Source organism: Trichomycterus rosablanca, chromosome 4, assembly GCF_030014385.1.
Source record: "Trichomycterus rosablanca isolate fTriRos1 chromosome 4, fTriRos1.hap1, whole genome shotgun sequence".
NCBI classification, from domain to species: domain Eukaryota; kingdom Metazoa; phylum Chordata; class Actinopteri; order Siluriformes; family Trichomycteridae; genus Trichomycterus; species Trichomycterus rosablanca.
In genome coordinates this window covers 30,518,916-30,542,707 of record NC_085991.1, presented here as the reverse complement: position 1 = coordinate 30,542,707, position 23,792 = coordinate 30,518,916, and the positions used below count along the sequence as shown (strand labels likewise).

General features: G+C 38.7%; 1 protein-coding gene across 1 annotated transcript; it reads right to left on the bottom strand.

Moving 5' to 3' along the window:
* Positions 1-641: 641 nt before the first annotated feature.
* On the bottom strand, positions 642-23,736 carry slc1a1 (solute carrier family 1 member 1). Its single transcript, XM_062993171.1, has 12 exons — positions 23,637-23,736; positions 14,445-14,585; positions 8,882-8,974; positions 8,669-8,783; positions 8,440-8,482; positions 8,247-8,360; positions 7,952-8,136; positions 6,358-6,465; positions 4,704-4,826; positions 3,260-3,454; positions 2,905-3,039; positions 642-882 (listed from the first exon to the last, which is right to left on the bottom strand). Exons 1-12 carry the CDS (start codon positions 23,734-23,736, stop codon positions 642-644), a joined length of 1,593 nt encoding a protein of 530 aa, XP_062849241.1.
* Positions 23,737-23,792: the final 56 nt, after the last annotated feature.

Here is a 23,792-nt window from a genome sequence, read left to right as displayed (position 1 = left end):
ACAAAAGACAGAAATTATGACTTGAATAAGAGAAGCTTTAGAGTCAAAAATCAATCACAAGGCTCAGCAGTACTACTGTATATTGCTTTCATGTCTACTTTCACTCTCCACTATGGGTAATAATTATATAGCCATTGAATTAAAGACATGCACTTTGATGCAGTACTTACAGTATACACAATTCTGCTTTGCTGGCATGAGATACAAAATCAAACATATACCTTTTATTATTATTATTATAATTATTATTATTAATAGTAAAATATTATTATTATTAGTAAGTGCTGTCAAGTACTTCTAAAGCAGGAACAGACTTTAAAACATCTTTATACAGAACTAAAAACAAAACTATTAAAACAAATTTAAAAAGTGCCTTTGCATATCTCTTGGCAACAGAACCAACACATTGTGGAAGCACTCACAACATTGTTTCCTCACTTCCTTGACTGACTTGGCACGAAGAATTAGTAGTTTCAGCACAGTAATAGGAGAAATGTGGTGGGAGAACAGTAATGGCAGCTATTGATAATGTCTGCATTTGAAAATGTGTCTCTCCCTTGTAATGGCACTGATTTATTTTTTACCTTTTGATTTTTCAAAAGGCAATTCATTTCATATTTGGCTCCATGAAGGCTTGCGGGTTAAAACTGTGAGGTCTCTGTAAAAGAAATCGCATCACTTTTGTCCACAGTAAATCCACCATTGACGTAGGATTTCTTCTCGCACTCCTCATCATCCAGAGTGGTCTCCAGGGCGAACGGATTTGCCACATCCACATCAGAAATATTGTGCACCTTTTCCAGTTCTCGCTTTGAGAGCTTCTGGACTATTCCGGCACCGAAGGCATCTCCCAGCACATTGACCATAGTGCGGAAACGATCACTGAATGACAGAGGATAAAAAGTAAAGACTTTTTTTTTTTTTTACAAACAATTCAAAAAGCAAACTTCTAGTTGTACAAAGGAATGAAATTAATGTGAAGAATTTTTCAATACACTTGCTTTACTATTACAGCATCTACTACTGGAACAAAGTGCTTATCAATATTTAGAATACTAATGCCTTTCAAAATGATTTTGAATGATTTACTTCATGATAAATAGTTTTATATTGACTTTTTGGTCTATTTTTACATTGCCCACAATAACAATGATCACATCCTTAAATTTAACCTAACTATAATGCAATCACACACTGGCCGCAATGCCATTAAACTACACTGAGGCTAACCAGGAACATCAGATGTTCACCATGCATTTGTTGTCTCCCCAGTTTCCATTCTTTATTTATTGTTATAATTATTTATTTGTATATATTTTAGTAATTGCTTCATTCTGGCCAGGACTGCAGTGGGTTTGGCTTCATCTGGAAACAGGTGAAATGGGTGAAGTTGAGGAGTAAACCCGAGATAGGGCACCTATCCAATGCAGAGCAATACAACCTCATTCACCCACTCAGTTATAGTGTACACAAAGCACTTTCTGTTTTTGGGAAGGTTAGCGGATACTGAAGTACTCAGAGGAAACCCATGTGGACGTGGGAAGATCATGCCAAATCCAGATTAAACCTAATTTCCAGGACCAATATTGCTGAGTGACACCAACTGTAAAACCTGTAGCACCATGCAGGTAATGTAGCCAAAATGATATAACAACCTAAAATCACATCTCTCACTGAGGGGCACAGTATGAAAAAATACCTAATAAAGACAAATTACAGTGGTACCTTGTAACTCAACCTAAACTCAAAATCTTTGAAACTCAACACCCTTCATCTAAAAATTTGTACCCTTAAACTCAATGTGTGTGCAACTGCTGCTTTGCTCGGCGCTCGGCTTGAGTGGTGCAGTAAAAACGTCATGCAAACATGCATTTGTGTGGAATAACCGTTAATAAATTTACTCTGAAAGCACCACATGTATCTGTGTTCAGCTGTGTTTTTCTCCTGTTTCACTTTTAAACTTGTGTTACAGTCGGGGTTCTATAGGAATTGTGAGAATCAGCTTTTCCAAGAGAGTCTAAAACCCTTATTATTATTAAAAAAATAATAACTTAATGTATTAAAAGAATGGCATAGAAACACTAAACCTCTCTTAATTATTACTGCTCATAAGTTCTCTCAACTATTTAAGAAGCATAAGTAAACAATAAAGACGTAAAAGTAAAGTGCAGGTTTTGTATTTTTGATTGATTTTTAACTGTTTTTTAATTGTATTTCAGTGTTTTTTGTGTTATTTTCAGTGTATAAGTGTCAAAAACAACTTCATTATTTTACATTAGCTCAAAATATATGCAGTTCTGCAGGACCATGGAATGCATTAACAGGTTTCCCATACATCCTTATGGGAAAAAATACCTTGAAACTCAATGTCTTTTAAACTCAACGCCACTCCCAGAACCAACTGACGTTGAGTTTCAAGGTACCACTGTACAAAGAAAGTTTTTCAGCCTGACCAATTATTCGATTCTATGTCACCCCCAGTTTCAGCAATGGATAAAAAATTTGTCACCCCACAACAACCACAATGCCCAACCTGTGGGTTTTTCATTTTCATATTTATAATTTAAAAGTGTGAATAAATAGGTGTGAGCTTGCAGCATGGGTATTGAGAAAATGATGCTTGGGGTGCATGTGAATGAAACAGCCTAAAATTAGTTAACAGCCTTTAAATGGTTAAAATTTTGTAGGTTAAATGTGTCTGCCTAGAATTCCATATTAATTAATAATAATCCAACGACATCTCAGTCAGTGACATGTGGGGACCTTATTTGTGGAAAAAATGTATGTTTACTATAAAATAAAAAGTATGTACTTCAGTCCTAAATCTTTCATTTGTCTGTTTAGTGACAGCAAGCGTTTCAAACAAGAGGCAATCTAAATCTGGTATGTAACTCAGATACTTACATCAGCCAATCCACAGCCACAATCAGGGTGACATCACTGGCAGGCAGGCCCACAGCAGTCAGCACTATCACCATGGTTACCAATCCAGCATTCGGGACACCAGCTGCTCCGATGCTGGCTACAGTAGCTGTGATGCTGCAGAAATGCCATTAATTAAAACACCACTGGGGCTTCTGGTTTGTAATTAAGTAGATATGAATGAGTTTTTCATTTATAGAAATGAGCGCTGTTGCACAAAGCTCTTTCCCAGCAAGAGTACGATTTAAATAATTAGTTACACTTAAATACACTTTATGGATACAATGCTAATAAGAGAACTGCATCCAGATGTGAATCCAACCTGTTCTATACTTACCTAATAGTTACTATTTGTCCCACATCAAGGTCAAGACCATTCAGCTGGGCAATAAATATGGCTGCCACTGCCTCATAAAGTGCTGTACCATCCATGTTAATGGTGGCACCGACTGGAAGGACAAACCTGGTGATCCGCTTGTCGATTCTATTATTTTCCTCTGCACAGCGGAAGGTGACTGGTAAGGTTGCAGAACTAAAAGAAGGCACATTTTAGCTTAATGTAGTTATTCTGGTTAAATAAAACTTCAGACATTAATAGTAATTAAACATTTGACCCCTTTTTGAGTTGAAATATGTTGCAACCCCCCTTCTTTTATTCAAAACACACACACACACACAGGTAGACAGTGAAATGTTGAGGCCTAATAAAGTAACAATATAATTGCCAGCTCATCCACTTAATGTGATGGGCCTGCATTTAAGCATAAAGGTGTTCAGGGTGTTTTCTAGCAGGACTAAACAGGACTACGCCTGGAAAATTATGATCAGGTGGCAGGTCTAGATTTTCGGTGTGTGAATATAACCCAAATGTTAATTTGCCATGGTGCATCACACCACCAAAGAAAAAAGTAACCCCCAGTGATGAAGTTCAAATGGCTAACCTCATAATACTGTGGTCACAAATTGTGTTGATATCATTATGTTTTATTTATGAGGAAATCATGTTTACATTCAGTGTAACATTGAATGTAACATTCAATGTAACATTCAATGTTTGTAATGTTTTTTGCCAATGGAAAGAACTTAAGAAATGTCTTATAAAGACATTTTATATACATATTTGTTTATGCATTTTCTCCCCTTTTCCTCCCGAATTTTTAGCTCGTTCAATTGCTCGATTGCGTCACGCTTCCTCTCCACTAATGCCGACCCCCACTCTGATTTGAGGAGAACGAAGCTAACCCACGCCCCCTCTGACACGTGAGCAGCAGCCGTATGCATTTTGTCACCCACACTAGGCGAGTGCATATATGCCAATCAGCCTTGTGTACGGAGAGACACACCCTGATCCGCACACTTTCCCCGCCTCTGTGCAGGCGCCATCAATCAGCCAGCAGAGGTCGTAGTGCATCAGTTACGAGGAGTCCCTATCCGGCTTAATACCCCATCCTTATATGAACAACAGGCCAATCATTGTTCATTTGGCTGCTCAGCCCAGCCGGATGGCAGAGCTGAGATTTGATACAATGTATTTGAAATCCCAGCTCTGATGCGCTAACGTGTTTTTACCGCTGTGCCACCTGAGCGGCAAGACATTTATAATTTTACTTAAAAATTTGAAGAACTGAGCGACTAAGTCATACTTTTCACAAACAGCTGCGATATTTACAGGATTCCAACTTGAAGTCCCATCCTGAACATATGACAAACTGTAGTGTGATTTTTCACTCAAACCTAAGAAGAATTAATAACTTTAGAACATATTTAGGGCTGGGACTTACCTTGAAGAGATCATAAGAGCTGTCACCAAAGCCTGTGTCATTCCTAGAGCAAATGTGAAAGGATTCTTCCTTACAAATGCAACGTAGATGAGGGGTAGGAAAAAAAGGGCATGGATGGCAAGTCTGCAAAAAGAATGGACATGTCATTAATATGATATCAGGTCATTTTATAAATGTTTGATATGAATGGGTTCCAAAAAGTAAAAACAAGTTGTCGTACATTTAAATAAGATAAGTGTTTTTATATTAATATCCAGGGTAATGATTTACACCGATCAGCCATAACATTAAAATCACCACAGAGTAGGTATTAGGTGGTGGATCATTCTCAGCACTGCAGTGACACTGACATGGTGGTGGTGTGTTAGTGTGTGTTGTGCTGGTATGAGTGGATAAGACACAGCAGCGCTGATGGAGTTGATGACAGTCTACCAACCAAAAATATCCAGCCAACAGCGCCCCATGGACAGCGTCCTGTGACCACTAATGAAGGTCTAGAAGATGACCAACTCAAACAGCAGCAATAGATGAGCGATCGTCTCTGACTTTACATCTCAAGGTGGATCAACTAGGTAGGAGTGTCTAATAGAGTGGACAGTGAGTGGACACGGTATTTAAAAACTCCAGCAGTGCTGCTGTGTCTGATCACACACTAACACACCACCATCATGTCATTGTAACTGCAGTGCTGAGAATGATCCACCACCTAAATAATACCTGCTCTGTGGTGGTCCTGTAGGGGCCCTGACCATTGAAGAACAGCATGAAAGGGGGCCAACAAAGCATGCAGAGAAACAGATGGACTACAGTCAGTAATTGTAGAACTACAAAGTGCTTCTATATGGTAAGTGGAGCTGATAAAATGGACAGTGAGTGTAGAAACAAGGAGGTGGTTTTAATGTTATGGCTGATCAGTGTATGGTTTATTTAGTATTCTGACATACTAAACAATATGAAGTACACAATAGGATATTTGAGCTCTTGGCTTTATGCCCTAACATGTGGGCTAGACTACTGATTAAGTAGTGTTTGATATTGGCTAGTTAACCCAGCTTGAACTATTTATGGGTAGAAATAAACCTGAATCAGCACATCTAATTAAATACTTTTACACCAATTGTAAAATTAGTTCAAATGCAATTTTACATAGGTTTTCTCAGGTTTGTTCTCAGGTAACAATTACATACCGACCAATGCATTTTTTTCAGGGGAAGTTAAAGTCAGTAGTAATACACTAGAATTAGGGGAGAGGGATCGCTTTTAAGCACACTCTGCAATTTTAACAGTAGTACAATAACTCCTTATTTATCTTTCATTTAGCCATGTGAGGATCTGAACGGCATGACTCAGCAGTAGCCGTTTTCATACCCCTTTCCTTTTCACTTCAATTAGCTGCAGCCACAGATTCTCCTCATGGCTGTTCGCTCAGCAGCATCATTCATGTCATTGGTAATTTAGTGGATTGTACATCAACAAAAGGTCTTATTGCAGGTTTAGCAATTTTAGAAGTCCTTGGTTCTTATCTGGTCAGGGACAGGGCTAGACCAATATAAAACATTATCAAGGAGGAAAGGCTACCATGACTGCAGTAATAAATCTGCTTCATTTTACTGAAAAGCAACAGGAGAATGTTAGCATGTTAGCAGATACTCACCCACTAAGCACTGTCACCATGTACAGGCCCATTTTCCTAAAGATATCCCAGTCCTCTACCTCAATGATCTTAGCAGCAATTAGGAATAGAATGCCCACTGGCATGTAACTGCAAAATAACAATAATATGATTTTAATTTCATATTCATTACCTGCTTTATTCTGGTCAGTGTGGGTTAGGGTAAAAGAAAACTGTGCCACCCGAGTGCAATAACACTCATTCAAAAAGAATAGAACAACTGAACATTAGGCCCCAACATTGAAGAAGTTATTACTGTTTTTGTCAGTAGTTAGTAACATTAGATTAATTTTGTTGTTCAGTACTTAAACACATAAATGTAACTTTCCTTGTTATTCTAATTGCCATCAATGCACCCAGGACTAAAGGAAGACAAGCATCAAGGCTCTTCTCTGTTCTAGCACCCAAGTGGTGGAATGAACTTCCTCTGTCTGTCCGAACATCTGAGTCTCTTGCTGTCTTTAAAAAACGATTAAACACCCACCTTTTTACTAAGCACTTGAGCTGACTTATTTACTAACATTTTTCCATTTCCAAAAAAAACAAAAAACAAAAAAAAACACTGGTTCTAACAGATTTCAGCAGATTTGTGTTCTTCGACTGTTGTTTACTTAAACTTGAGAAATGAAATGTTTACTATGGAAGCACTTCTGTAAGTCACTCTGGATAAGAGCGTCTGCTAAATGCCGAAAATGTAAATGTAAATATGTATGACTATATAGCTTTCTATACATTGTAAATGCATACCTACATATGTTATTAAGGATTATTAGTGTGGATGATAATACATCATATTACATAATTACTCTAATATCATCACTAACTCACTTTCTTAACCACTTATCCAATCAGGGTCACGGGGGGTGCTGGAGCCTATCCCAGCTTTTCAATGGGCACAAGGCACACAGTAACACCCTGGATGGGGCGCCAGTCCATCGCAGGGCAGACACACATACACACACACACACACCCATTCACCTATGGGTCAATTCATTGTCTCCAATTAACCTGACTGCAAGTTTTTGGACTGTGGGAGGAAACCCACGCAGACACGGGGAGTACATGCAAACTCCACACAGAAAGGACCCGGACCGCCCCACCTAGGGATCGAACCCAGGACCTTCTTGCTGTGAGGCGACAGTGCTACCCACTTAGCCACCGTGCCGCCCTATTACATAATTAAATAAACATTTTAAAAATCATCAAATTTTATAATCAAATAACCAGAGCGAGAATCAGAAATACATTACAGACTAGCACAGTGACCTGATAACCTGCCAACCCACTTTTCATGAATACTTGGAGTCCTTGCCAACAAACTAATAATGCCTCATGCATAATAAAACCATGTTAAGTACCCCAAATACAGCACAACACTTTGGTGTTACAACATGTAAAATTATATAATACTACATGCCTATGTGTTTGTTTTTTAGTACGGCAAAGGAATATCAATTACACATTTTGAATAGTATTTTACTTTAATCTTCAAAATTTTTACATAACAAGTACTTAAGTTCTTGATCACTCATGTCGTTCCTAATATAAAGTGAAGTTGTGAATTGTGAGTACTGACCACATGATGATTTGGACCAGTCTCATAGTGGCCTCGTTCAGAGCATCAAAGAACTCCAGCAGGATACGTCCCCGTTCCCCCATTTTTCCAATCACCAGGCCAAACGCAACGCAAAACACAATAAGGCCGAGAACATTGATCCCATTTGAGTATGTTCCCACTATAGTGTAGTCTGTGGTCAGATTCTGAAAGACATCGAGTCATTTAATATTTTAATGGCTACTGTCCAATACATTTCTACAATTACTAGGGATGATTTAAGAATCACGTTTGAAAAGGCTAGTTTTTATGTTACCTGTACAATAGATGTCATTATGGTGGTAAGAGGTGGGAATGTAGTAGTATTTGTAGTAGTATCTGTGCTGGTGTTAGACACAGGCAGTTCTATCTCCTTGCGCTGAGTCTTGTACTGATGGAAATATGCATATAGTTAGATAACATGATTTAAATCCATGTAGAAATTAATATAATGAAATTGTATTATTTACCTGCTGGAAACATGCTTGCACAAGATTCTCTGGAAACATATTTCTGTTGGGAATATAAAATGCCTTATTAATATTAATATTAATTATCCTAATTCATTAATAAACATTATTAATATGTTTGATTTAATGTTTAGCAGGTTTTATAACATATTAACATTTTTTTTTTTTTATAATAATCATTTTTCATAAAATACGATTAAATTTGTGTGGAACAGGAGCAAAGAATTACCTGACTAGATCCAACAGGGTGTCAACAGTGGTGACATTTGGAGTGGATCCTGAACGGTCAATGTTTTCCGCAGTCTGAGAAACTCCAGGTTTAATAGTTGTTACCAGGATTATACCTGTTGGGAATTTTATTAATGTATGTTTACCCTAAAAAATATGTTATTAATATAAACAACTATGTTGTTGTTAAAATGGATTTGTTGCTTTTGCTCACCAAGTATTACAGCTATGATGGTGGTGGAAAAGTAATAGATGACAGCACGAAGTCCAATGCGACCAGACACTTCAGAATCCAGAGCAGCCACTCCTGCAATACAGTTTGCAATATTTAATTGTGACAAATAGTGTCTGAAAAATACCAAAATGCCGGACGTTTTAACTCATCATAACTCTTTTTTTGCTTTTTTCCTAATTTTCCTCCCAGTCTAGTCATATCCAATTACCTGATTGCATTACGCTTCCTCTCTACTGATGCTGATCCCCACTGCTGATTGGGGAGAGTGAGACTGACACACGCCCCCTCCGACACGTTTGCAGTAGCCGACTGCATCTTTTCACCTGCATGAGGCAAGTTCATATCCGCGGATCAGCTTTTTGTACAGAGAGCCACACCCTGTCCACATTATCCCTCGACTCTGTGCAGGTGCCATCAACCAGCCAGCAGAGGTCGTATTTTCATCAGTAATGAGTTCCTGTCTGGCTTCCTGCTCATGTAAACAACAAGCCAATCGTTGTTCATATAGCCGCCCAGCCCAGCCGGATAGCAGAGCTTAGTTTTGAACTGACAAATTCGAAATGTCAGCTCTGGTGTGCTAGTGTGTTTCACCGCTGCACCAGCTGACTGGCTTTAATCATCTGAAATAAATTTACAATCTAATATGATTAACAATTCGAACACTTTCTTCCAAAAACAGCTAGCATTCTGCTAGAGCTGCAGTCAAATGTGCACTTTTTTCTGTGACTAAATAAGAAGAATATGTTATACATTTATATATGTCCTTTGCACATTTATTGTGCGTTTATTGTATATTTCCAATCTAAAATGTAATGTAACTTTATAGCATGGCCTGTTTTCTCATCAGTGATTATGACTGACTTTAGCTGGTAAATTCTTTATTTTAATACTAATAGGGCTAGTTTGATTGCAGCCATAAAAAGTACGCAGAACAGTGCTCTCTTGCTAGGGTTATGTGCAAAACCCAAACTGTCCGATATAAAATTATTGAATTAAAATGTTAAAAGTAAAGGTTCAGTAATGGTACCTGTTTTCAGGACACACAATATGGACAGAATGTTGTATTGGCATCATGTCACTTCATACTGTGATTGCCATATGCAATATATTTGAGCCTCACTGGTGAAACATACTGTGGCTGACCTGAGTAATTAATTAGGTCTGCAGGATCATTACAGTGGGGTGACTCATGTGGGGTGGGGTGATCCACAGTAGCACTTCACAGAAAGAAATGTCATTTAGCACATTTTGTAGCACACTGTGTGTTGTGCATGCTGTACTAAAGAGGCTTAATAAAAACATCAGTCAGTCCTACTGACTTAGATCAGCATGGCCTGACCGGGTGATGTTTATGTGGGTGGTTCTTTTAAGATAATCTACTCACATCATATCATTGTTTATTGAATCATATCCTTTTACTTTTTTGAGTACACCCTAGTGTATCACAGAGTGTACACTGTCCAGTATAGTGATATAGTGAAAGACTGATATTTATGTTCCAGCAGCAGCAGCAGCTCTGCTGAGTGCAGTGACTCATTAACAGTCCCTCTGTAGCACAGTGAGAGAGCTAGCATACGTGAGCTTGCATATACAACACAGTGAATGATTAAATAATAGTTATAACCAGCTTTATCTGTCTTCTATAAAACTGACTCATTCTGTCATGCTAAGAAAATGTTATATTGGTGGAAACAAGTGATGTCAACAGGTGATTGTAATCATGGTTTGGTACAAAAGCAGCATCCAGGAAAGGCTGAGTCTTTGCTGAGCAAAGAGGGACAGAGGATCTCCAGTTTGTCAACATTTACATTTTCAGCATTAAGCAGACGCTCTTATCCAGAGCACAAACCTGCTGAGGGCATCCCTGTCAACAAATGCGTGAGAAAATTATTGAAATGTTTAAAGACAATGTACCTCAAAGAAAGTCTGGAAAGGATGTGAATGTTTCTCTCTCTACAGTGCATAATATCATTAAACGATTCAAGGAATCGGGAAGAATTTCAGTGAGTAAAGGCCAAGGACTCAAGCTTAAGCTGAACGCCAATGATCTTTGACCCCTCAGACGGCACTGCATCAAGAACCGCCACTCAACAATAGCTGATATAACCACATGGTCAAGGAATTACTTTGGCAAACATTTGTCAAGCACTACAATACAGAGTTACATGCACAGATGCCACATAAAACTTAACTGTGCAAAAAAGAAGCATTATGTTAACCATGTCGCATCGACTTCTCTGGGCTCGGCGGCATCTAGGATCACAGCAAAAACTGGAGTGTTGAAATTTCAGAGTTAAACATTTCAGAGTTGATTTTCACTCTCAAAGTGTCATTTTAACACATTCGGATTTAAATTGTGTTCAGTGTTGGAGTTATTTGGCAGAGTTGATTGGATCGGTGTTAACCTAATTTAGATTAATTTAAACTCCGCCTCTAGATTAACTTAAACTCTGTCCATGCATTTTACTTCTTCGGTTGGAGACAAGGAGACGACGGCACCATTTTCCTCCTCTCAAGTTTACGCGGTAAGTGTAATTAATTCAGTTTTAATGAAAGTGTACACTGATGATGATATTGTCAGTATAAAACATAGCTGTACTGAAGGATGTGTGTGTGAGAGTGAGAGAGAAAGTTTCTGTTGTAAGAACGCTGCACAAATTGACTGCAGCTGATTGCTGCCACTTAAGTTACATCAGCTGCTTTTGGTCCTGTGTGATTTTTTGTTTGCTTGTGTAGCCGTCTAGTCAGCTAGGTTAGCAAGCTAAATGACTTGTTTTCTCCCTGCCTACTGGGGAACTGTGTACTGTAACTGTGTACTGTAACTGTGTACTGTGGTTGTTTTGTGTTCTTTTTTCAATGATTATTTTGGGCAAATGTTTACCATATTGGTGGCTCATATGATTAATAATCATGGGTATGTGTGTTCCATATTCTTTTTATTTGTGCCAAATAACTGCATGACAATTGCATAAATTTTAATTAGATATTTAATCTCTTTTCAGACTAAATGAGAATCTGAGAAGATGATGAGGGAGATTTTTCAGCACCGCCAGAAACTTGTTAATGATCCAGGCAGAAGTGCCATCTTCCCAAGATTTCTGGATACAAAAGGATTGGTAAGTTTGGAATGATGTTTATACTGGGTTGAAATTAAGCATTTAATGTAGTAGTACAACTAGTAGTTAAAAATGTATTCTTTATTAAAGGCTGATCAAGACTCTCCTGTTTTGATGACAAGACGGAATGTGTTCTTCAAGCCAAATATCATAAAAGAGGCCAAGAGGCTTACTTCAACACCAGAGCTGCGTCACGTGTTGCAGTCAGCTGAAAGTTCACCAGGAAGTGATCTCGAGGCGACGTGTGTTTTGTGTGTTTTAATGCATTTGCTATAATTTTCACCTTTCATAACTTTGTAATTATAGACTAGTTTATACACTGGACAATTATTGTCTGTTTACTGTTCTCAATATATGTCTCTTCATTGTTACTTATCTGGACACTACTGCACTTTAACTGTATTAAATGTAAATAATCTCTATCTTCTGGTTAGATGCTGCTGCATTTTGTTGGCTCTGAATTTGTACTCTGCACAATGACAATAAAGTTGAATCTAATAATTGCAGGCTTTTTTTGCATTAATTCATGCATTCATTATTGTAGAGTTTAAGGTTTAGTTTGTTTATTCTGTTTAAAAGTTGATCTGATTTAAGGGAAAATATGACCAATAGATAGACATTTCAAAACTTAACACCTCTCTGTAAAAGTATTAAATTTGATGAATTTTTCATTATTTGATTGTGACTTTGTCTTCAGCCTATGACCAACAAATGGCCTGTTGTTGCTTTTGCATCTTCAACCGCCGCCACCAGGAAAAATAAATGTTATTTTTGAAAATTATTTTGGTGTATTGGAATTAATTCTTATTATAAGAAGAATAATGTAGGGAGTTAAATGAACACTACTAACATTTGGTTGCATAGCAGAGCCTGGATATGAACCACCAATCTTTCACCAATCTAGTCTCTACCCACTAGGCTACCACTGTTCAAGTTCAGCTAAAGTTTGTACTTCCTTAGTTACTTTAACTCTGTTTTATGAGTTAAAACAGGAACTCTGACAAGGTGTTAAACATTTAACTATTTTAAAAGTGTTGATTTAACTCTTAAGAGTGTGGAGCTATATAAACCCTGAAAAAGTGTTAAAATCAACTCTGTGGGAGTTAATTCAACACTGGACTTTTTGCTGTGATGGACTATCACACAGTGGAAATGTCTATTGTGGTCAGATGAATCAGCATTCCATACTATATGCACCTTTTAGCAGCTTGTTTGTTTACATGGTTTACATTGTGGTAGTTCTTTGCATCAGATAGGGGCTTGACTAACATTGTTGGAAAACTCAAACCCTCAACTAATCAGTTATTTTGTTTTATCATGAAAAAAATTAATGACACACTGATGTCTAAGTCAAAAAATGCTTAAATTCAAATAATAATTTTAAATAATTATAAATTATAAATAATTATTATTAGGCTTTCCAGGACAACAAACAGCTCCATTGTTTTAACAGTAAGGTACTAGATGCACTGTAGCTATGAAAGCTGTTTATTAATATTGATATAATGTTCAAAGGTATAGACTAAAATATACAACATGCCTCTGTTAGATATGCTACTATAAAGGTAATATAGTTGAAACTAATCACTTACAGTATTCTAACAGATTTACTCAGTTCCCATCACATCTCATACATTTGATGATAAGAAATGATTGGATAATACTGCACTGTTCTGATGTTATCTGGAATTAAACTCCTTCAACTCAAAAAGAAAAAAGTGAGCTTCACACAAGGATGTCATCATGATTCACTGGGCAGAGGCATGAATGAGAGAGACACTGTGGACATGTAGTGGGAACAGAGATGTGACCTGAAGGAAAAGAGGGAAGAAGGAAATTGAATCTGCAGGGATTGGAAGAAATTAGGTCTGCAGAGACAGGGTGTGGATGGAAATGGGACCTGCAACAGCGGGGTGGACACGGAAATGAGGCACTTGGGGGATGAGGGCATCCCTGTGCAGCTTTCTAGTTAAAAAGCTATGATTTAGGGGGAACATGGCTTTTATTGTGGCATAGCCTATTCTTTACAGGTTCTCACACTATTTGCTGGTGTGTTTTGTATGAATAAAACCATTTAAAACAGTATTATTACTATTTTATATGTCACATTTCATATAAGAAATTTATCCGTGTCTTCTTGAACCACTAAGTGACCAATGCATCGCGGGCCCTCTGCCAATCCCCCCTCAGACATAGCCAATCATGTCTGTATGTAGATGCCCAACCAACTGACAACACGGCTAAAGATTTGAACTCTTGATCACAGTGATAGTGGGTTGGCACAATTCATCGCTGCACTACCTGAGTGGCACAGCAAACCTGGATGACAAACTGGTTGATTACCTCAGAACAATGATGTTAATCTATCTAAATTGCTGCTGTAATATATGAGCTCATACATTTATAAAATTTGTGTCATTGTGTACCTGTTATCATGCTGGAGATGATTAGCGGCAGGATAACCAGCTTAAGCATTCTCATGAGAAGTTCTCCAGGAAAGCCAAAGTATTGCTTATTAAGATGGGAGAGTGAAGCATATTCTCTTACTAGCACTCCCAGGCCGATTCCTGCCAAAACATAAGAGAAACAGAGAGACAGAATTGTTACTAAAGAAAGATGTAATCAACAGGCCCTCTTCTTGTCCTCTTTAGTCTTGAATCAGTAAAGTAAGCCTGTTCAAATCTCACTCAAGCTTTTAACAAGAACAAGCCCACCACTAGTGTCGTTGTAGCCTAGTTTAAAGCAGTGACTCTCAACCTTAAGCACAGGTCAAGTGGTGGACAAAATAACAGAAACATCACATAAAATGAAGCTTGAATTTGACGTAAGTAAATCCCAGTTACAAACACACATTCACATTTGACTTATATCAGGTTGATTAGCAGAATATATCAACTATAAGAGCTGTGGAAAAGTACTTTCTCTTTAAAGCAACATTTGTGGACTAACAATGTTCTGAAGAGTCTAACAGGGATTTCCAAAGTTTGGATGCACCAATCACAAAAACTTTAAAAGGATTTAATGTTTTAAGTGGACTAGTCCTAAAAGTCATGGCAATGCAAGTCAAATGTAGACATCAGCATAGTAGTACAAACATGTTAATACATCTCAAGTAATGTATATCGCCATATCCTCACTGAGACTTCCCAGGTTTTGCTGCCTACTTTATAAAAAGGATAAGGACCACTGATTTATGGTAAGGCAATCAGAAGTCCACACATACAGTGTATCACGAAAGTGAGTACACCCCTCACATTTCTGCAAATATTTCATTATATCTTTTCATGGGACAACACTATAGACATGAAACTTGGATATAACTAAGAGTAGTCAGTGTACAACTTGTATAGCAGTGTAGATTTACTGTCTTCTGAAAATAACTCAACACACAGCCATTAATGTCTAAATAGCTGGCAACATAAGTGAGTACACCCCACAGTGAACATGTCCAAATTGTGCCTAAAGTGTCAATATTTTGTGTGACCACCATTATTATCACTGCCTTAACCCTCCTGGGCATGGAATTCACCAGAGCTGCACAGGTTGCTACTGGAATCCTCTTCCACTCCTCCATGATGACATCACGGAGCTGGTGGATGTTAGACACCTTAAACTCCTCCACCTTCCACTTGAGGATGCGCCACAGGTGCTCAATTGGGTTTAGTCCATCACCTTTACCTTCAGCTTCCTCAGCAAGGCAGTTGTCATCTTGGAGGTTGTGTTTGGGGTCGTTATCCTGTTGGAAAACTGCCATGAGGCCCAGTTTTCGAAGGGAGGGGATCATGCTCTGTTTCAGAATGTCACAGTACATGTTGGAATTCATGTTTCCCTCAATGAACCGCAGCTCCCCAGTGCCAGCAACACTCATGCAGCCCAAGACCATGATGCTACCACCACCATGCTTGACTGTAGGCAAGATACAGTTGTCTTGGTACTTCTCACCAGGGCGCCGCCACACATGCTGGACACCATCTGAGCCAAACAAGTTTATCTTGGTCTCGTCAGACCACAGGGCATTCCAGTAATCCATGTTCTTGGACTGCTTGTCTTCAGCAAACTGTTTGCTGGCTTTCTTGTGCGTCAGCTTCCTTCTGAAATGACGACCATGCAGACCGAGTTGATGCAGTGTGCGGCGTATGGTCTGAGCACTGACAGGCTGACCTCCCACGTCTTCAACCTCTGCAGCAATGCTGGCAGCACTCATGTGTCTATTTTTTAAAGCCAACCTCTGGATATGACGCCGAACACGTGGACTCAACTTCTTTGGTCGACCCTGGCGAAGCCTGTTCCGAGTGGAACCTGTCCTGGAAAACCGCTGTATGACCTTGGCCACCATGCTGTAGCTCAGTTTCAGGGTGTTAGCAATCTTCTTATAGCCCAGGCCATCTTTGTGGAGAGCAACAATTCTATTTCTCACATCCTCAGAGAGTTCTTTGCCATGAGGTGCCATGTTGAATATCCAGTGGCCAGTATGAGAGAATTGTACCCAAAACACCAAATTTAACAGCCCTGCTCCCCATTTACACCTGGGACCTTGACACATGACACCAGGGAGGGACAACGACACATTTGGGCACAATTTGGACATGTTCACTGTGGGGTGTACTCACTTATGTTGCCAGCTATTTAGACATTAATGGCTGTGTGTTGAGTTATTTTCAGAAGACAGTAAATCTACACTGCTATACAAGCTGTACACTGACTACTCTAAGTTATATCCAAGTTTCATGTCTATAGTGTTGTCCCATGAAAAGATATAATGAAATATTTGCAGAAATGTGAGGGGTGTACTCACTTTCGTGATACACTGTATATACACACAGACAAAACCACTAGTATATCAAACCAATGAACCAGTGGTCATTGCTAACACTAGATAAAGACTAATACCAAAGTCTTTAATGATAAATGATTGTGTGGTCACTATTCCTACAATGAATTATGTTCATGCTGATGGCTGAATTCCTCTCCCTCACATGCTGACAGTGCAAATGGGTCACATTAAGGTCCCGAGTTTAACTGATTTATTATGAAAGATACTAGATAGATTAAACAAGTACAATATATCTTGTACAAGTGTGGATACACAGTTTGTACTGTAGTGTTATCAAGTTAAAATTAGTCTGCTTATTGAAGCAGAGTTTCCCACCTGATCCTGATGCTGTGGAACTAAAAATACTTAGAATGAATCATTGGGTATATATTTAATAAAGACCCAATTCATACAGTGTCTTCCCAAACTTTAAAATCACATATATTTTAGTTCTAAAAGGTCCAAACAATACATTACATTAGTAAGAAGGTAATGGTGTCCTATCAAACTGTTGTAACCAATTCTGGAGATACATAATTCTCTACAAAGCCATTGTATGCTGTAGCATTAGGGCTCCCACTTTACTGGAACCAGGCTTAATACATTGGCACTAACAATTTGCACCAACTCTGTCAGACTGCAAGATAGTAAAGCGTGATTCATTATTTCAGAAAATTAGTTTTTACTGCTTCAGAGTCCAATAGACTTTATTACCTTTATAAAAGAACCTGCATCTGCTTTATATGCATACACAACCTTTTTATCAGTGGTATTCAAGCGAAAACATCTCATATTCCAATGTGTAAAAGCGAAATGTCATGCAATAAATCTGAAATGCATTCTACAGTCAATAAACCAGCCTGACTGCTTGGTTTTACAACTGAAGTCTGTATACTGTATGTTGTCTTCTAAAAAACAGGTCTCCAACAACATTACTATTTTAAACACTTTAATAAAAGTTGTAATAGTTACAAGGGACAAAAGACATTTTTTTTTTACAAAAGGTGTCTAAAAAGGTTTGCATTTGTTACAATATCCTTACTGTCGTTGGAACAATCGTTGGATATGCTGTAAACAAGTCTACGATTTAAGAGAGCTGTATAAAAGTTATTGACCCGTACTGATAACTTCTGCCATGCCGATTGATTTTACACTGTATGTTCAAAAAGTATGTGGACATCTGGCCATGAGATCCTAGGACTACCAATTCCAAAATTATGGGCAATATTATGGTTTCAGCCCCCCTGTTGTGGCTATAATAACCTTCATTTCTTAGGGAAGACTTTTAACAAGATTTTTGAAGTGTGTTTTTGTTCATTTTTGCCCTACAGTCAAAAAAGCAAAAGCATTTGTAAGGTTGGGCACTGTTATTGGATGCAAAGGCCTGGCTTGCAATTTTTACTCCACACCAAACTCTTCATTGGTCTTTTTTATGTATAAGTGTAACCATGCTGGATCAGGAACGGACCATCCCCACACCGCTGGTACAAAGTTGATATGAAATATATTGCCAAAAGTATTCGCTCGCCTGCCTTCACACACATATGAACTTGAGCTCATCCTGAAAAACTTACCATATAGAAGCACTTTGTAGTTCTACAATTACTGACTATAGTCCATCTGTTTATCTACATACTTTTTAACCTGCTTTCACCCTGTTCTTCAATGGTCAGGACCACCACAGAGCAGGTATTATTTAGGTGGTGGATCATTCTCAGCAGTGACACTGACATGGTGGTGGGGTGTTAGTGTGTGTTGTGCTGGTATGAGTGGATCAGACACAGCAGCGCTGCTGGAGTTTTTAAATACCATGTCCACTCACTGTCCACTCTATTAGACACTTGTACCTAGTTGGTCCACCTTGTAGATGTAAAGTCTATTGCTGCTGTTTGAGTCATCTTCTACACTTTCATCAGTGGGGCGCTGTTGGCTGGATGTTTTTGGTTGGTGGACTTTTCTCAGTCCAGCAGTGACAGTGAGGTGTTTATATATATATATATATATATATATATATATCAGATCTGGTCCAAATACCACACACACAGTTTTTACACCGGATGCCCTTCCTGATGCAACCCATTTTTTTCAGGTTTGAGACTAATGAGCACAACCTCCATAGCTAGCTTTTTCAGTCACTCTCTGTACCAGCTACCCCCACAGCGTACTACTCTGTACTACTCTCTGTACCAACTACCCACACACCCTCAGCGTAGTTTATTGCTGTGCCACCCAAACACCCAGCACAAAGTTGAAAGCATCTAATTTAAATAATTGATTTTATACACCTGTTAGCAATGGGTGTGGCAAGTTGGCAACACAATCCATTTTGTGTATACAGTGGGGGAAATAAGTATTTGATCCCCTGCTGATTTTGTAAGTTTACCCCCCTTACAAAGACTTGAACAGTCTATAATTTTTATGGAAGGTTTATTTTAACAGAGAGGTGAGGTCAGTCCAGAATTACACGGGAGGAGCTTGTCAATGATCTCAAGGGAGCTGGGAGCACAGTCACCAAGAAAACCATTAGTAACACACTTCGCCGTAATGGATTGAGATCCTGCAGTGCCCGCAAAGTCCCTTTGCTCAAGAAGGCTCATGTACAGGCCCGTCTGAAGTTTGCCAATGAACACCTGAATGATTCAGAGAAAGCTTGGGAGAATGTGATATGGTCAGATGAGACCAAAATTGAGCTCTTTGGCATCAACTCCACTCGCCGTGTTTGGAGGCAGATAAATGCCCGGTGGGGATGGTGTTCTTGGGATCATATCCAGCATTTCTCTGCTCCCAGCTCCCTTGAGATCATTGACAAGCTCCTCCGGTGTAATACTGGACTGACCTCACCTTTCTCAGAATCATTCTTACCCCACCAGGTGAGATCTTGCATGGAGCTCCAGAGTGAGGGTGATTGACTGTGATCTTGTATTTCTTCCATTTTTGAATGATCGCACCAACAGTGGTCTCTTTCTCACCAAGCTTCTTGCTGATGGTCTTGTAGCCCATTCCAGCCTTGTGCAGGTCTACAATCTTGTCCCTGACGTCCTTTGATAGCTCTTTGGTCTTGCCCATGGTGGTCGAGAGATTTGAACGGAAGAAACTGATTCTGTGACAGGAGTCTTTTATACAGGGACAGGACTAATTTGTGTGCCTCATGGGCACATAACCGGTCTGTGGGGGTCAGAATTCTTGCTGGTTGGTAGGGGATCAAATACTTATTTCCCTTAATTAAATACAAATTAATTTATAATTTTCATTTAATGTTTTTTTTCTGGATTTTTTGTTGATATTCTGTCTCTCTCTGTTAAAATAAACCTTCCATAAAAATTATAGACTGTTCAAGTCTTTGTAAGGGGGTAAACTTACAAAATCAGCAGGGGATCAAATACTTATTTCCCCCACTGTATATATATACACACATACAGTGGGGCCAAAAAGTATTTAGTCAGCCACTGATTGTGCAGGTTCTCCTACTTAGAAAGATGAGAGAGGTCTGTAATTTTCATCATAGGTACACTTCAACTATGAGAGACAAAATGAGAAAAAAAAATCCAGGAAATCACATTGTAGGATTTGTAAAGAATTTATTTGTAAATTATGGTGGAAAATAAGTATTTGGTCAATAACAAAAGTTCAACTCAATACTTTGTAACATAACCGTTGTTGGCAATGACAGAGGTCAAACATTTCCTGTAAGTCTTCACCAGGTTTGCACACACTGTAGCTGGTATTTTGGCCCATTCCTCCATGCAGATCTCCTCTAGAGCAGTGATGTTTTGGGGCTGTCGCTGGGCAACACGGACTCCACAAATTTTCTATGGGGTTGAGGTCTGGAGACTGGCTAGGCCACTCCAGGACCTTGAAATGCTTTTTACGGAGCCACTCCTTCGTTGCCCGAGCGGTGTGTTTGGGATCATTGTCATGCTGGAAGACCCAGCCACGTTCCATCTTCAATGCTCTCACTGATGGAAGGAGGTTTTGGCTTAAAATCTCACGATACATGGCCCCGTTCATTCTTCCCTTAACACGGATCAGTCGTCCTGTCCCCTTTGCAGAAAAACAGCCCCAAAGCATGATGTTTCCACCCACATGCTTCACAGTAGGTATGGTGTTCTTGGGTTCTTCTTCTTCCTCCAAGCACGACGAGTTGAGTTTTTACAAAAAGTTCCATTTTGGTTTCATCTGACCACATGATATTCTCCCAATCCTCTTCTGGATCATCCATATGCTCTCTGGCAAACTTCAGATGGGCCTGGACATGTACTGGCTTAAGCAGGGGGACACGCCTGGCACTGCAGGATTTGAGTCCCTCTCGGCGTAGTGTGTTACTGATGGTAGCCTTTGTACTTTGGTCCCAGCTCTCTGCAGGTCATTCATCAGGTCCCTCCGTGTAGTTCTGGGATTTTTGCTCACCGTTCTCATGATCATTTTGACCCCACAGGATGAGATCTTGACCCTCAATCGTCTTGTATGTCTTCCATTTTCTTACAATTGCTCCCACAGTTGATTTATTCACACCAACCTGCTTGCCTATTGTAGATTCACTCTTCCCAGCCTGGTGCAGGTCTACAATTTTCTTTCTGGTGTCCTTCGATAGCTCTTTGGTCTTGGCCATGGTTGACTGTTTGAGGCTGTGGACAGGTGTCTTTTATACAGATAACGAGGTCAAACAGGTGCCATTAATACAGGTAACGAGTGGAGGACAGAAAAGCTTCTTAAAGAAGAAGTTTCAGGTCTGTGAGAGCCAGGAAACTTGCTTGTTTGTTATTGACCAAATACTTATTTTACACCATAATTTACAAATAAATTCTTTAAAAATCCTACAATGTGATTTTCTGGATTTTTTTTTCTCATTGTGTCTCTCATAGTTGAAGTGTACCTATGATGAAAATTACAGACCTCTCTCATCTTTCTAAGTAGGAGAACCTGCACAATCAGTGGCTGACTAAATACTTTTTGAGCCCACTGTATGTATAGTACCTTCTCAGTTACTTAATCAACCAGTTTTTACCAAGTTTTGAAAATTAACAATACTATACAAATCTTGTTCTTTTTTAACCTTACAATGAGAATCAAGAGGTCACCATAAAGTTTATGTAGCGCGACTTGGTCACAATCTGAACAAATTCCAGAAAAGCTGAGTAGAGCTTTAAAATAAATGATTTTTGAAAAGGTTGCAAAGCCTGTTCCAAGGCTCAGCGATTATTACTAAAACACAGTCAGAACCAAAATTATCACCAAATTAAAAAAAAACAAAATCAGTGAAACTGTCAGCTCTCTAAAGGCTCTGCAACAACTCCAATAAGAACCACTGCAACTAAAAGAAACTAACTGCAGACTTCTCTATTTAGTATTTAGTTACTTATAAGGTAGGACAACCAGTTATGACCTTTTATTACCTTAAGGATGGAATTACATTTCACATGGTAATGTGTGTGTTAAATAACTGTCTCTTAAATAGTTGAAATTATGTTTAATGAAAGTTATTTAGTTTAATGATCTAAATTATTAACCTACATTATTAAATAATATATGGCTTATTAAAAAATACTTTTTCTAAGGAATAAAGCAAATGGAGGTCTATTTTAGAATGTTAATGTTTAATAATGTTTAAGTGCAGTCATTGGGTCACTGTTAATTCAACCATTTGAATGATTTAAACAGTGTTTATGATAGCATTACTATCCTGGGCAAATCAGCAGGAAAAGGTGTGTTTGCACCACAGGGTGCACTCGGACCTGCTTCATATTTGACCTGCTGTTTTGAGGTCATGCAAATCAACATAAACATTTGTCTTTATTAAAAGTCTGTTATTTTGCTAATGTTAGTTTGATATCTCACATATCAAAGTGGTAATGGTTAAAGCTCTGTTAATTGCTTTCTACCTGACGTAACTCTTATATAGCTGTGTTAACAATTGTGATGTAGCATATCAGAGTCTAGCTCATTTTATTGTTTCCAATAATGTGTCCACTAGTCCACTTTGTACTAGTGAAACATCAGTCCAACAACAAAATACTAAAAGATGAAACAGAATAAAATTATTAAGTGAATAAAATTCACTGTTAATCTTTATTGAACACAAACTGATAATGCCCACAATACAATAATATAAGTGACTTATTCCCTGTAAATAATTAGCATTTACCACTGCATACATACATACATATATATATATATCTTATATAACTGTCACTTTAGCTTAAAACCACAGCACTAATTATGACTACATGGTCAAAGGGCTGATTTTTAGGCACAGCTTCCTGGCTGTCAGTGGCTTACCATTAACAGAATACGTATTTCATTGACACGCACGTCAAGTCACGCTTCTCTTCTCTGTGGTGGCTAAACAACCAAGTGTCAGGGACACCTACCTGCTTGTCTTACTGCTTATTAATTCATACACATACTCAACATACCTGCAATAACTGAAATGCTAGTATCTGACATTGGTTTTGGAATGCAGCTATACGATGCAACATTAGACAAAGGAATCCTAAGAACAGGTTAGTAAGAGAAAACGAGATATTAATGTCTCATTCTCCAACAGTTTGTCAATTCCTGAGACACTAGTCTACAATAAACGTGTACTGTGAGAAGAGACCATAATAAAAATAAGACAGAGAGAAAGAGAGAGACGGGGGATATCACTGCAGTTATAGGAGGAATCCTTGGTGCAGAACAGACAATAAAACCACAGAGAGAAGCAAGCCAAAACACAAAATGCCTTAAAGCATGTTGCCTATCACTAAACCATATAGACAGAGCCACCTGGCATTCAGGGAGCTCTGCGTTGATGCATGAACCTTACCCAGGATCACAGAGGTGATGGTTGCTATGAGAACCCAGTTCCTCTTCAAAACGCCTTTCACATCCCTCCCTCTCTTTTCCTTTTTGCCCAGCATATCCATGCTGATAGTCCAGATCAAGGCACAGAGGCAAAAAAATCAGCCGAGACACAAACAGC

Bases quoted from the DNA above. Each gene is read 5' to 3' on its own strand.
- slc1a1 (XM_062993171.1), bottom strand. From the start codon at position 23,736: ATGGATATGCTGGGCAAAAAGGAAAAGAGAGGGAGGGATGTGAAAGGC. The intron at 8,784-8,881 runs GTGAGCAAAAGC...AATTCCCAACAG, and splicing joins CATCATAGCTGTAATACTTG to GTATAATCCTGGTAACAACT. The intron at 4,827-6,357 runs GTGAGTATCTGC...TTCTTTTTGCAG, and splicing joins ATGGTGACAGTGCTTAGTGG to ACTTGCCATCCATGCCCTTT.